We start from the raw sequence: 13269 nt of genomic DNA on the forward strand, positions 1-13269 counted from the left end.
CTGGCAGATCAGTTCATACTAGGCTTTTCTTGAAGTAGTATGAGGTGTTTAACCACCAAATCACATTTATTTCATTCCTATAGTTTTGAAGACCAATCCCGACTGTTCTGGGCTGAAATCTATAGGACTTTTCAGGGCCTCAAATATTATAGAACATATTTGCATTACGTTCACCTTTTATTAAGTATGTTTAAAGATACATATCAACTTAAATTATAATCTTGTCTGAAAACGATTTACCTACTGGTGTTATAAGTCACACAGTTATAGCTGAATGAAATGATGGGGAAAAAAACTGTTTCAGTTCTAGTGCATTTGACAAAACTCTATTTCCCATCTTGTCTCCATTTTCCCTCTTATAGTCCACTTCCCTTCTGTTTGTTTGCATTTCACACAAAGCAGTGGAGGTGAGGAACATATTAAATAGTAGGAAAATGTGACATGTAAATAGAGTCCTGTGCGGATACAAATTTATATCCACAGATGCAGATATCCGCGGACGTAAATCGGTATCTGCAGAACCGCAGCAGTGAAAGGAACAGAACATGGGGCCGCCACTCCCAGGAGCCAGCGCGTTGTGCCGGCAGCTCTTCTGACACAGCTGTACCACTGCCAGTCATGCCCCCGTCCCTTCCACGCAGCTGTCTGCGTCTCCTGTCTGGGGGCATGTGTGCTGCTTGAACACATGAGCGCAACCAGGGACAGTTGCCAGTGAGCCTGGTGCCTGTCACAGTGGGCGGGGCTGAGGAGGTACAGCTGCACCAGAGGAGCTGCTGGGCCAGGGTACTCGCTCTTGGGAGCGGCGGCCCCACGTTCTGCTCCTTTCACCGCTGCAGTTCCCAGGAGAGCCCTGCAGTTCCGCGGATACCAATTTATATCCGCATCCGTGGATATAAATTTATATCCGCGCAGGGCTCTACTTGTAAACACACAAATTGGCTGTGGGACTAAAATCACTCTTAAGTCTTCTTAAGAATTATCTAGATTTCAGGTTGATTCTTTCCTCTTAAATGTGTTTGAAATATATAGAACTAGAAATTTGTCCTGATATCCTTTTATATTAGTATTTTATAGTTACTTGGAAAATCCTCTAGATAGTAATCTTAATCACAAAAAATAAACTGCAAGTCTGGTAGGGTTGCCAACTTTCTAATCGCACAAAACCGAACAGCCCTGCAGTGCTGACCGGAGCCGCCAGTGTCCCTTTTCGACTACGCGTTCTGGTTGAAAACTGGACATCTGGCATCCCTAAAGTGTGGTGGCTCTCATCTTCACACTTTCCCAACAGCTGTGAGACCAAGGCAAGCTGGATCTGGTACATCTGTGGATCTCTAGATCATGTCTTTCAGCAGCTTTGTACTCCTAAAAAAAAGGGGGGGGTGGAGACCCTCCTAAGCACACCTCAGTGAAACATAAGTGATGATCGCTCTGGCTGAGAAAGACCTACTTCATTTTCCCAGCCAAAGGAGTGGCACTATCAGGAAAAGGATGCAGCTAGCATACAAGGAGGCAGGTGAAGTTAACTGTAATACTTGAAATGTAGCAAAATATTGTACTCTAACTTTGCGACAGAGGAGGGCATTAGTGTAATGCTTTAGTGATGAAAATTTAACTTTTAAAATGATTTTATTATGAGAAATACCTTAAATCTTTCATGTTGCTACATTGCCAGTTTGTATAGGCTGTAAACTTTATGGACTTTTTAAACAGAACAAAGGACGTTATCAACTCAAATTAGACGTGCAATTTACATGTTATAAAAGCAAATATAGTGATGTTTTTATTGGAATTTTGAACCAAATATTTTTAAACAGTCAAAAATGAAAAGCATCTATTACAGTACTAAGAACCAGAGAGTGATACTGGCTATAAACAAAAGTAAAATTGAGGTAATTAATTTTCATTGTCAGTGCTGTGAGAAATGCAAAAAAATATGAAGAGCATAGATAGTGATGAATAAATTGGCTTTTTAAAATGCTTCCATGTCTAATCCCGGACATTATTAGTACTATAAATACATTTTTCTACAACATATAATTGTTTGCCAGTTTTTTTTAAATTATTCTAGCAAAATCAATAGTAGCAAATGTGGTTTTTTTTTTGTTTTTTTTTTTCCATTTCTCCTAGGTTCTTGGGCTCAAACTCCCTAATCTCTTTGGACGTGCTGAGAAGGTGACCTTCCAGTTTTCCTATGGAACAAAGGAAACTTCATATGGCCTATCATTCTTCAAACCACAGCCTGGAAACTTTGAAAGAAAGTAGGAAACAGACACCATTTCTGAATACGCTAATATTTCTTCATAATGACAGAAATATTTTAAAGTGAGGTTATTCTCTGAAAAATAACAATGGCGTAATGGGTGCCCACATTTTATTTTTCAATGGCCCAAGTTCACTTTGTGAAAGTGATATGAGTTGTTTGAAGTTAATGAAGTAGTGTTTGCTTATGCCAAGGTGAATTGGGCCCATTGTCTTAATTTCCATGTGTAAAGATGTTTTTCTTAACACCAGCATGGTGAAGTTCATTTGGGATCTGAAGCTGAGTTCTTTATGGCTAATGCTTAATTACCAGCTTCACATCTTAATCTTTTGCTTCCCATGCTTGTGATGTGATTAGCTGTGAGAGAGCTGGCAAATTAACTTATAAGTAATACAATGGTGGTAACATGACAGTTTTGTTTTGTTTTGAAATGTTTGCCAGTACATATATCCAAAATATGATTTAATTAGTAAAATCGCCAAGGGGTATATTTTTCACTATCATGCATGGAAAACTAATAGAATGAAATTCACACTCTTACTTACTCTGATACATTGAGCAGTGAAAATTGACCACCTTCTTCGAGTGATGGCTCATGTGTATTCCACAATAGGTGTGTGTGCTCACCACCTGCACCGGTTCCGGAAGTTTATCACCTAGCATTATTCGTAGGGGAGCGCCCCTAGCGACCTCTGGAGTGGTGCCTCGAAGGCCCGGTATAAGGGGCATTGCGTGCTCGCCCAACCCTCAGTTCCTTCTTGCCGCTAGTGAAGGTGCATCGGAACTGCTCTGCTCCAGCTGGTCTGCAGCTTTCCTCTTGAACTCTTGCTGGCATCCTGGTCCAGAAGCAAGCCACCGCTTGGATCTCCGCAGTTGCTGCCTGGTCAGTACCGTTCGTGGTCGAGGGAATGTTCCCGACGCCATTCGCCGCTTAGCGACCGTCCCATGCGTAGTCCACGCCGGTCCCCATCGACCCCCACGAGGTTGTCTGGCTGGGTTCCGAGTGACGGGGTTCCAGGCATCGCTCCACTTCGAGGGACCATAGACCTTGCGAAGGGAGCGGGCCCCGTCGAGACTGAGATGCATGGCACCGGAGGTCCTCGTCTCAGAGAGGCTACTGTAGCCCATCGCAATACGGGCGTCAATGCCGTTCCTGTTCTTTGTTTTGCTCCAGGACCCCACCGCGGCACCGCTCCTGCAGTCTGGGGCGTCGATCGCTGGCACCTTGCCATCGCGGATCCGCCTGCCGGAGCCGATCATGGAGCAGCTGCTACCAGCGGTACCGTTCCTCCATGTCGGGATCACGGTCTCGTGGTTGGCACCATACCCAGCGCCACCGTTCCTCCCGGTCAAGGGACAGTAGCAGGTCGTATGACAGCCCAACCTCCCTTCGTAGTAGTCAGTTGATGGGACAGGCTAGTCAGGCTGAATAGCCTGCTCCGCCGGTGCCACAGCAGGTTCAATGGCACCAGGCTCCTTGGCCGGCACTGTGGTACCAATGGGCCCTTTGGCCCCTGACGCAGCCCCCAGTGGGGGCTCACTCGGTGGCTGGAGTCTTGGAATGACCGTCGGCCTCCCTTTCCTAGCCTCCCAGAAAGGAGTCGGTGGGGTGTGCATCTTTGTCTCAGTGCCCAGAGGGCGACCAAGTGGTGGGACCTCCAGTACCAGTGGGTACGCAGGGTACTGCGCCCACATCCTCACCCTCCCTTTGTTCGGCAGAAGGACTCTTAAGGCCTACCAGGAACTATTGAAAAGGGTGGCATCAAGCCTCAACCTTCAGGCTGAGGAGGTGGAGGAACCCTCGGACTCCCTCTTCAACATCCTATAGGCCTTGGTACCGGGCAGGGCGGCCCTCCCACTCCACAGGGAGGGAGAGACAGGGCCAACCAGCCCCTACTCCGAAAAATAAAGACTCAAGGAGGCTGGACTTATTTGGGGAAGAGGTTTATTGTCCTCGAGTTTCCAGTTAAGGGTGGCGAACCACTGGGCTCTCCTGGGTCAGTATGAGTTCAGTTTGTGGGGCTCTCTACCCAAATTGGAGGATTCCCTCCAGGAGCGCGACAAGAAGGAGTTCAAGGCTGTGGTGGAGAAGGGTACAGCGGCTACCAGGGCAATACTGCAGGCAGCGTCTGATGCTGTGGATACGGCTCCAAGGTCCATGGCCTCTGTGGAGTCCGTGAGAAGGGCGTCGTGGCTCCTGCTCTCTGGGCTGTCCAGTGAGGCGCAGACCCCCCTGCAGGGCCCTCCCGTTCAACGTTCCTGTTTGCGGAACAGACAGACGTGAAGTTGCACAACCTGAAAGATTCTCGCACTACTCTTAAGACACTTGGCCTCTATGTCCCAGCTCCGGCTAGGCCCAAGTTTAAGCCTCAGCAGGCTCCCACCCAGGCCACCCACTTTAAATATGAGCCCCCTTATAAAAAGTCACAGGACTATAAGAAACGCCCCCAGCCTAGGTCCTCCAAGAGCAAACAGGCAGGGAAATCTCAGTTTTGACGGGACGTCCGGGGGCGACCTACAAGTTCACACCAGGGATCCACCCGCAGTAAAGCTTCCCTTCTCCAACGGTTGTGTGCTTTTCTCCCAGAGTGAGATCACTTTCTCACAGGGCTGCAACCTCCAGTTTACCTCTTCTCTGCCCCGTCCCCCATGGGGGGACCCCTCTCACAAGGCCCTGCCAGAGCAGAGGTGGGGCGGCTCCTTGGCTTAGGAGCGGTGGAAGTGGTGCCAGTGGAGTTCAAACGTAAGAGGTACTACTCCTGCTATTTCCTTATCCCAAAGGCCAAAGGGGGGCTCAGGCCCATCCTGGACCTGTGAGGCCTGAACCAGTACATGGTAAAGCTCAAGTTTCGCATGGTCTCTCCAGCCTCCATCATCCCCTCCCTGGATCCCGGGGACTGGTACGCCGCCCTCAATCTGCAGGACGCGTACTTCCACATTCATATATTCGAGAGACACAGGCGCTTCTTCTGTTTCATGGTTGGGCAGGAGCACTATCAGTTTACGGTCCTCCCGTTTGGCCTGTCCCCTGCTCCCAGGGTATTCACAAAGTGCATGTCTGTGGTGGCGGCCTACCTCAGACGTCGTGGGGTCCAGATCTTCCCCTATCTGGACAACTGGCTGGTCAAGGGCAGCTCCCGGTCGCAGGTGCGGGATCACGTGGCGCTCCTCCTGTCCACGTGCGCCACCCTGGGCCTGTTGGTGAACGACACCAAATCCACGTTAAACTCTGTGCTGTACCAGGACTATCTGGGCAGGCCTGGACATGACATCGGCCAGGGCCTCCCTCCCACCGGACAGATTCGAGACCCTGAAAGGGCACGTCGACACAGTCACAAGGTTCCCCGTGACGACAGCCAGAGCGTGTCTCCAGCTCCTGGGTCACATGTTGGCGTGCACATATGTGGTTCACCACGCCAGACTCAGCATGAGGCCCCTCCAGGTCTGGTTGGCCTCAGTGTTCTCCCAGGCCAGACACAGGATGGACAAGGTCCTCACTGTGCCCGAGTCGGTGATCACCTCCCTACAATGGTGGTCCTCCCTGGGGAACATGCTCCACGGGGTCCTGTTCAGGAGCAGGCCCCCGTTGGTGGAGCTGGTGTCCGACACAATGGATCTGGGGTGGGGAGTGCATGTGCAGGATGTTCAGACCCAAGGTCTGTGGTCTGCGCAGGACCTTGCCCTGCATATAAATGTTAAGAAGCTCAGGGCGGTTCGGCTGGCATGCGCAGCCTTCCACTCCCACCTGGAGGGCATAGTGGTCAGGGTTTTCGATGTTTTACATCAACCGGCAAGGCGGGGCCTACTCCTCTGCCAGGAAGCCCTCAGGCTGTGGGACTTCTGTATAGCCCACGACATTTGCCTACAGGCCTACCACCTACCGGGTGCCCAGAACTCGCGGGCAGATCACCTGAGCCAAAACTTCTCCTTTCAGCATGAGTGGTCTCCACACCAAGAGGTGGTGCTCAGACTTTTCCAAGAGTGGGGAACTCCTCAGCCGGACCTGTTCATGACCTGGTAGAACCGACGGTGTCCCCAGTTCTGGTCTGGGGGGCGGGGAGGGGGAGGACAGGCATGGGTGCTTTCTCCGATGCCTTCCTCCTATCCTGGTCAGGCTAGCTTCTCGATGCCTTCCCCCTGATCCCGCTGATTGGAAAAGATAAAGACGGACAAGGGGCCGGGTCCTTCAGCGTGGCCCAGGCAACCCTCACAAGCCTGGCAGTTGCCCCACCATGGCTGTTGCCTTCCTGCCCGGACCTGCTCTCCCAGGACCAGGGCCACCTCCTCCACCCCAACCTGCTCAATGGTTAGGCTGGGAGGAAAGGGCATCCTCGGAAGGGCTTCAGCGTGTCCTCTTGGAAAGCAGGCGACCCTCCATGCGTCGAGCCTATTTGACAAAGCGGTCTCGGTTTTCACAGTGGGCGGCTGAGTGGGGCGTTTCTCCCGTGGCTGCGCCAATCCAGCTCATTTTAGACTACCTCCTTCACCTTCGAGCCCAGGGCCTGGCGTCCTTGTCTATCAAGGTGCACTTGGCCGCCATATCACCTGCCGGAGCAGGGGCACGTGGTATTCTCCCATGCTATGACTGGCCAATTCCTTAAGGAGCTGGATCGTCTCTTCCCGTACGTTAGGCCCCCAGTCCCACAGTGGGACCTGAACTTGGTTGATGGGTCCCCCCCTTTGAGCTGCTAGCTACATGCTCCTGGTTGCACCTCCCATGGAAGGTAACCTTCCTGGTGGCGATCACGTCAGCTCGACGGGTCCTGGAACTCAGGGCCCTGACCTCTGAGCCCCCGTACATGGTGTTCCATAAGGCTAAGGTTCAGCTCTGCCCACCTTCTTCGTTCCTCCCAAAGGTGGTCTCCGCCTATGACATGGGTCAGGACATTTTCCTGCCGGTCCTCTGCCCCAAGCTTCATGCGTCCAGTGAGGAGCGCCACCTCCACACGCTGGATGTGAGAAGGGCTCTGGCCTAAGCCGTTCAGAAAGTCTTTGCAGCTGTTCATCGCCTTGGGCGAACACATGAGGGTCAGCCGATCTCCACTCGGCGATTCTCCAACTGGATCACCTCGTGCATCTGTACCTCGTGGGAATCCCCCTGCCGTCAATTGAGAGCACACTCGACTAAGGTGCAGGCCTCGTTGGCTGCCTTTTTAATCCCATGTCCCCATTCAGGACATTTGCAGGGCTGCCCACATGGTCTTCCGTTCACATGTTCACCTCACATTATGCGATTGTTTCCCAGACCAGGGAAGACGCCGGGTTCAGCAGGGCTATGCTCTGTCCTGAGAGTTTGTGAACTCCTACCCACCTCCAACAGATATAGCTTGGAATCACCTGTTGTGGAATGCACATGAGCAATCACTCGAAGAAAAGACAGTTACCTTTTCCGTAACTGGTGTTCTTCGAGATGTGTTGCTCATGTCTATTCCACATCCTGCCCTCCTGCCCCTCTTTCAGAGTAGTCTGGCAAGAAGGAACTGAGGGTGGAAGGAGAGCACAGCGCCTCTTATACCGCGCCATAGAGGCGCCACTTCAGAGGTCGCTAGGTGTGCTCCACTACGGGTACTGCTAGGGGAAAAACTTCCAGCACCTGTGTATGTGGCGAGCACGCATGCCTATTGTGGAATAGACATGAGCAACATATCTTGAAGAACACCAATTACGGAAAAGGTAACTGTCTTTTCTATTTCAGTGGCTCTCAACCAGGGATACACGTACCCTTGAGGGTACGCAGAGGTCTTCCAGGGGGTATCAACTCATCTTGATATTTGTCTAGTTTTAGAGTAGGCTACATAAAAAAACACTAGTGAAGTCCATAGAAACTAACATTTCATATAGACAATGACTTGTTTGTACTGCTCTATATACTATACACTGAAATGTAAGTACAATATTTATATTCCAGTTGATTTATTTTGTAATTATATGGTAAAAATGAGGACATAAGCTATTTTTCTGAAATAGTGTGCTGTGACACTTTTGTATTTTATGTCTGATTTTGTAAGCAAGTAGCTTTTAAGTGAGGTGAAACTTGGGGTACGCAAGACAAATCAGAATCCTGAAAGGGGTACAGTAGTTTGGAAAGTTTACAAGCCACTGTACTATTTCATGTGTCTATAACAAGGCAACAGCTTCCACCAGTTTCCTGCAAACAGGAGGACCTCTCACTTGAAAGGACAACTTGTTCTAAATGAATATGTTAGTCACTGTTTACTATAGCTTGTTTTGTTTCTAACAAATAAGATTATAAATTGAGCCACAATTCTAACTCAACTCAGATTTCTTTGATATAGACAGCTGCCTGCCAAAGCCTTAAGGGAAGGTGGGGATGTGAAATTTCCAATAAGAGTTGGCTTGAGAGCTAGAGTAAATGACTCAGTTTCTTTCACTTTTGATAAGTAAATAAAACAGTTAATATCTCTTATAATACAGATTGACTGTTTAAATCTGCTTTTACGATTTGTGCCAATATCGAGGGCCACCTCCTGCTCTGTTATGTTAACATCACATAGATGGTTCCCGAAACGCATCTTTAGTTTTAAACTTTTATACGTTCTAACAATTTTGACTTCAAATCACCATGTACTTTTTTTTTATTTTAGTTTTTCAGTTAACCTGTATAAAGTAACTGGACAGTTCCCTTGGAGCTCCCTTCGTGAGACTGACAGGGGAATATCGACAGAATTAAATGTAAGCACAGTAGCACCTCCCTTTGCCTGTTTCCCTGCAAGAACTTGTGGAGTTGAAACATCCTTTAGATGTACTCAGTTCAAGGCATATTTGTATAGCTTTTATTTTTTTTTTCTGTAGATTTCTAAAATACACATGACCGTGATCATTTTGCCTTAACATGAACGATGACAACAATACTTTTTAATCCTTTTGATAGATTGTATTACTTGGAATTGAATCTCACTTCACCTGTAGCAAAAACAAATTAAGTTTTTCATCTTACAAAACTGTTAGCACTAAAGATGTCCTCATCTCAGAGAGGTGTCTACCTGCTTTTCTGCGGCACTGGATCCGCATAATTCAAAATGTCTTTCATTTGGGAGAAGATTCAGTAATGTTTGTCCATTCATAAAGAGATGAATTCTCTTGGCTTATAGAATTACATACTTTTCCACATCCAGTACAGCAACTTGCAAAGGGTAAACATACCCATCTCCTCCACATAGAAATGAGGCATTAGAAATGAAAATTTGTGAGGAAAATATTATATTTGTACCTTGTAACACGTGTGTTCCTGTATTGTTCAAATGTCTTTATTTGTAGTTTCCCATATGGAAGACCAATCACACACTGAAATGGGAAGGTGTTTGGAGAGAGCTTGGCTCTCTTGCAAGAACAGCCTCCTTTTCTGTTCGAGAAGAAAGTGGACACTCTCTTAAATCTTCTCTCTCAGTAAGGATTTTTCATATCGTAAATGGTATATGCATGCTTTTGAATGCTATAGGAATTGTGAATGTTGCCTAAAGAGCACTCTCTGCTGCTGATGCCTGAAACATTAATAATCATTGCAGGCCGTGTGTTTTGGTGCTCCTATACCTACTGCATAGTGTGACTCCTCTCAACACATCGCCCAGCAGGTCACTAAACAAAGTACTTCTCCTCAGTGACCACTGGTTTTTGCATGGCTGGAGGGAAGGTTGGCTCCCTCCTCCTCATCCTGCTGAGCTCCATGGGGGAGATTCCTTTCCCTTCTTCCCACATCTTTTTCTGAAAAGCTGCTGAACACAGTAGAAGAAAGGGTTCCTTCCTCCGTCCTACAGAGCTCCCCGCCTAGCGAGGCAGAGCTCCTGTGTTGCTTGTAAGCATTGTATCACCGCAGCAATTTGCAGTCTTTGATTTTTAACTCACAAAATGCAGAACCGTGAGTGGATTTGGAAAGGGTTGCCATATGACCAAGTAATTTCTGCTGGGGTACTGTAGCCACTACATTTCTGGGGCCTACCACAGCCAACAGAGCAGATGCATCTTTGATGCAGCCTGTTAAGACAGAATTGGTTTATCCTGTAGGCACATGGTCCTCTCTTGGCTCTCAAATCCATGTAGAATCATAGACTATCAGGGTTGGAAGGGACTTCAGGAGGTCATCTAGTCCAACCCCCTGCTCAAAGCAGGACCAATCCCCAGACAGACTTTTACCCCAGTTCCCTAAATGGCCCCCTCAAGGATTGAACTCACAACCCTGGGTTTAGCAGGCCAATGCTCACTGAGCTATCCCTCCCCTCCCCCCCCCTAGATTTGATAGATGTTTTAGCCTTAGCCTGAGAGTGCTACTTGTCTCTAGCGTGTGCCCAGTTGCTGATGGCAAATAACTCATCCTTTGCTTAAAATATATCTAGCTTCTTGTACCAGTTAAATAACTCTGTGTCTTTTTAGCACGCCATGGTAATCGATTCTCGGAACTCTTCAATCTTGCCTAGACGAGGTGCTTTGCTGAAAATTAATCAGGTAGTGTTGACTCCAGTAATAAGTGTGTGCAGCAGGTGTTTGTTTTTCTGGTTGATATTGCGGAGTTTATATATTTTTAAGCAAGAATAAATTGAATATAAGAAAATCCATTCAAAATAGTTGTGTTCACTTTTTGGCACCAGTGCATATTTTTAAAATACTAATTCTCTTTATAGAGGCAGATATAAATATGAAAATAAGCAATATTATTGCAAAACAGTCTTCACCTATTGGCATTAAATTCTTTGGTTAAAAAATACTATCACATGCCAAAACTGTATCTGGGAAAATAGACATTGAGACAACATTTTGTATCATCGCATCCTAATGTTGCTAGGCTATGGAGCTATTCATGAGTTTTAAAGTTCATTGTACTAAGTTATTTTTATAAAAATAACTTTCAGGATATATGCATGTTTAGAAAATGGCTTCCACTATCCACTTGCCTTTCAGATATCTTAAAACAATTAGCTGTATCAGATGTATGCATTAACAATTCGATCATACGGTGGCTCAAAATGTCATCCTCCCTTCCAGCAAAGTCTGGAAGTGCTACAGCAGCAACTTGGATCAAATAAGAGCAAGACTGAACAACTTCCTGCTTATTCCTCTTAAGCAAAGATGGTGGCTGTGATTTGGGGCCTTAATAAGGAAAGAAGTGGAGCGTGTACAGTGGGGGAAATGGGGATTCTTTCAAGGATACATACGTGATAAAGTGCACACTGTGAACAAGATTACTAAACTATTGATTATTGCCAATTGTTTGTTAAATGTTCAAAACAAAATATCTTGTTTTGCTGCTTCTATTCTATACTCTTACCCATATTTTAGTATAATGCAACTTGACTTTTTTATAGCCTTCAGTTAGATTTTACTAACCGAAATGTTACCATCTCATGGAAAAAGCTTCATCTGTTTGATATTAGGTGTCTGTTGCCCCATTCCACCAAGCTCTTGTTGACAACAAGTGGTGTAGAAAGGGTTAGCCAGATTTAACATCTGTGGTAAGAACGTGTGATTGACCTTTCATTTCTCTAGGGCTCAGTTGTGCTTTTTCACAGGTGTTGAATTCAGTTGCCCAACCATGCCAATGTGAAAACTGCTGTTGCCTACATAGAGAATACTGCTGATGATGATACAGCCTTAGATGAATTATGTTAGGAAGAGGGGGGTCTCGAAAATATGCGTGTTTGTGGTGTCTTAAAAGTTTGTTTTTTTTCCAGGAGCTAGCTGGCTACTCAGGTGGAGATGTGGCCTTTCTAAAAGAGGACTTTGAGCTTCAGCTGAATAAGCAGCTTTTATGGGATTCAGTAAGTATTTAAACACTTTCAGTTCACTCGCTAACGTAACTTATGGAGTGATTTGAATGTTTCTCATGATCCTTTTTCATCATACCTTCAAAAAGGTTTTATTGACTAAAACTAAGATGTGTCGATACTTTGATTTGCCTTAGAATTAATATATATTATTTTCTCATTGGATGAATCTCCTCTTTTTATGTGACACTTCTGCATCTGTCATAGAAATTTTGAAGGTGGACTTTTTGAAGAGAAGGGATAACTCAAACAATTAGGTGTGAGAAATGTTTTCCCTTAAAAAGGAATTCAGTTTGACTTATGTGGATCTTCTGTCCATTGATACTGGCTGGTTGCTGTTACTAGCTTTCTCATTGATGGTTGGACCCCTTAGCTCATATTTCTTCTTCTTTCCTTGATTATAAATCATCTTGTCAGTCTTGCCTGCCTAGATTTTAGTTATACACTGTTTTTTGTTTGATTATAATAGTGCTATGAATTCATGATTATATACCTGTTATCACCATTATTATCTTCATGTTTTTGTTATCTTCTATATAAAACTATTGATGGTGAACTGGAAAGCTAACCTCAAAAATGTGCTAAAACATTATATGTTGAAGCCCCCACATACCAACCTGTGGAGAGCATTAAGCACATGAATACATTTGAATTTATCTGTTTAAAAACCTCTCTTTAGGATCTCTAGTTCTGTTCTCTTGGGTCCCCTGCAGATATCCCGGAATGATGGATAGATACCAGAAGTTTCATGCATACACTGATTATTCTTACATCTAACACCTTGGAATTTGTCAGTGTGGTATCTTTAGTGGATAAATTTGAATGTAGTTGTCCATGGCCCCTTATTTTTAATAACTTTAGCACAATATAAGGACAAGTGCAGAGTCCTGCACTTAGGACGGAAGAATCCCATGCACTGCTACAGACTAGGGACCGAATGGCTAGGTAGCAGTTCTGCAGAAAAGGACCTAGGGGTCACAGTGGACGAGAAGCTGGATATGAGTCAACAGTGTGTTCTTGTTGCCAAGAAGGCTAATGGCATTTTGGGCTGTATAAGTAGGGGCATTGCCAGCAGATCGAGGAACGTGATCGTTCCCCTTTATTCGACATTGGTGAGGCCTCATCTGGAATACTGTGTCCAGTTTTGGGCCCCACGCTACAAGAAGGATGTGGAAAAATTGGAAAGAGTCCAACGGAGGGCAACAAAAATTATTAGGGGTCTGGAGCACATGA

General features: G+C 46.2%; 1 protein-coding gene across 1 annotated transcript in view; it reads left to right on the plus strand.

Moving 5' to 3' along the window:
* The window catches only part of SAMM50 (SAMM50 sorting and assembly machinery component), a 37853-nt gene that overhangs the window by 15147 nt on the left and 9437 nt on the right, over window positions 1–13269 (plus strand). The window contains exons 6-10 of the mRNA XM_034783626.1: window positions 2128–2258; window positions 8866–8953; window positions 9539–9667; window positions 10649–10720; window positions 11944–12030. Of these exons, the coding sequence (XP_034639517.1) occupies window positions 2128–2258; window positions 8866–8953; window positions 9539–9667; window positions 10649–10720; window positions 11944–12030 (507 nt within the window). The remainder of the gene's footprint in view (window positions 1–2127; window positions 2259–8865; window positions 8954–9538; window positions 9668–10648; window positions 10721–11943; window positions 12031–13269) is intronic.

The sequence above is a fragment of the Trachemys scripta genome, chromosome 1 (assembly GCF_013100865.1).
Source record: "Trachemys scripta elegans isolate TJP31775 chromosome 1, CAS_Tse_1.0, whole genome shotgun sequence".
Taxonomy (NCBI): Eukaryota; Metazoa; Chordata; order Testudines; family Emydidae; genus Trachemys; species Trachemys scripta.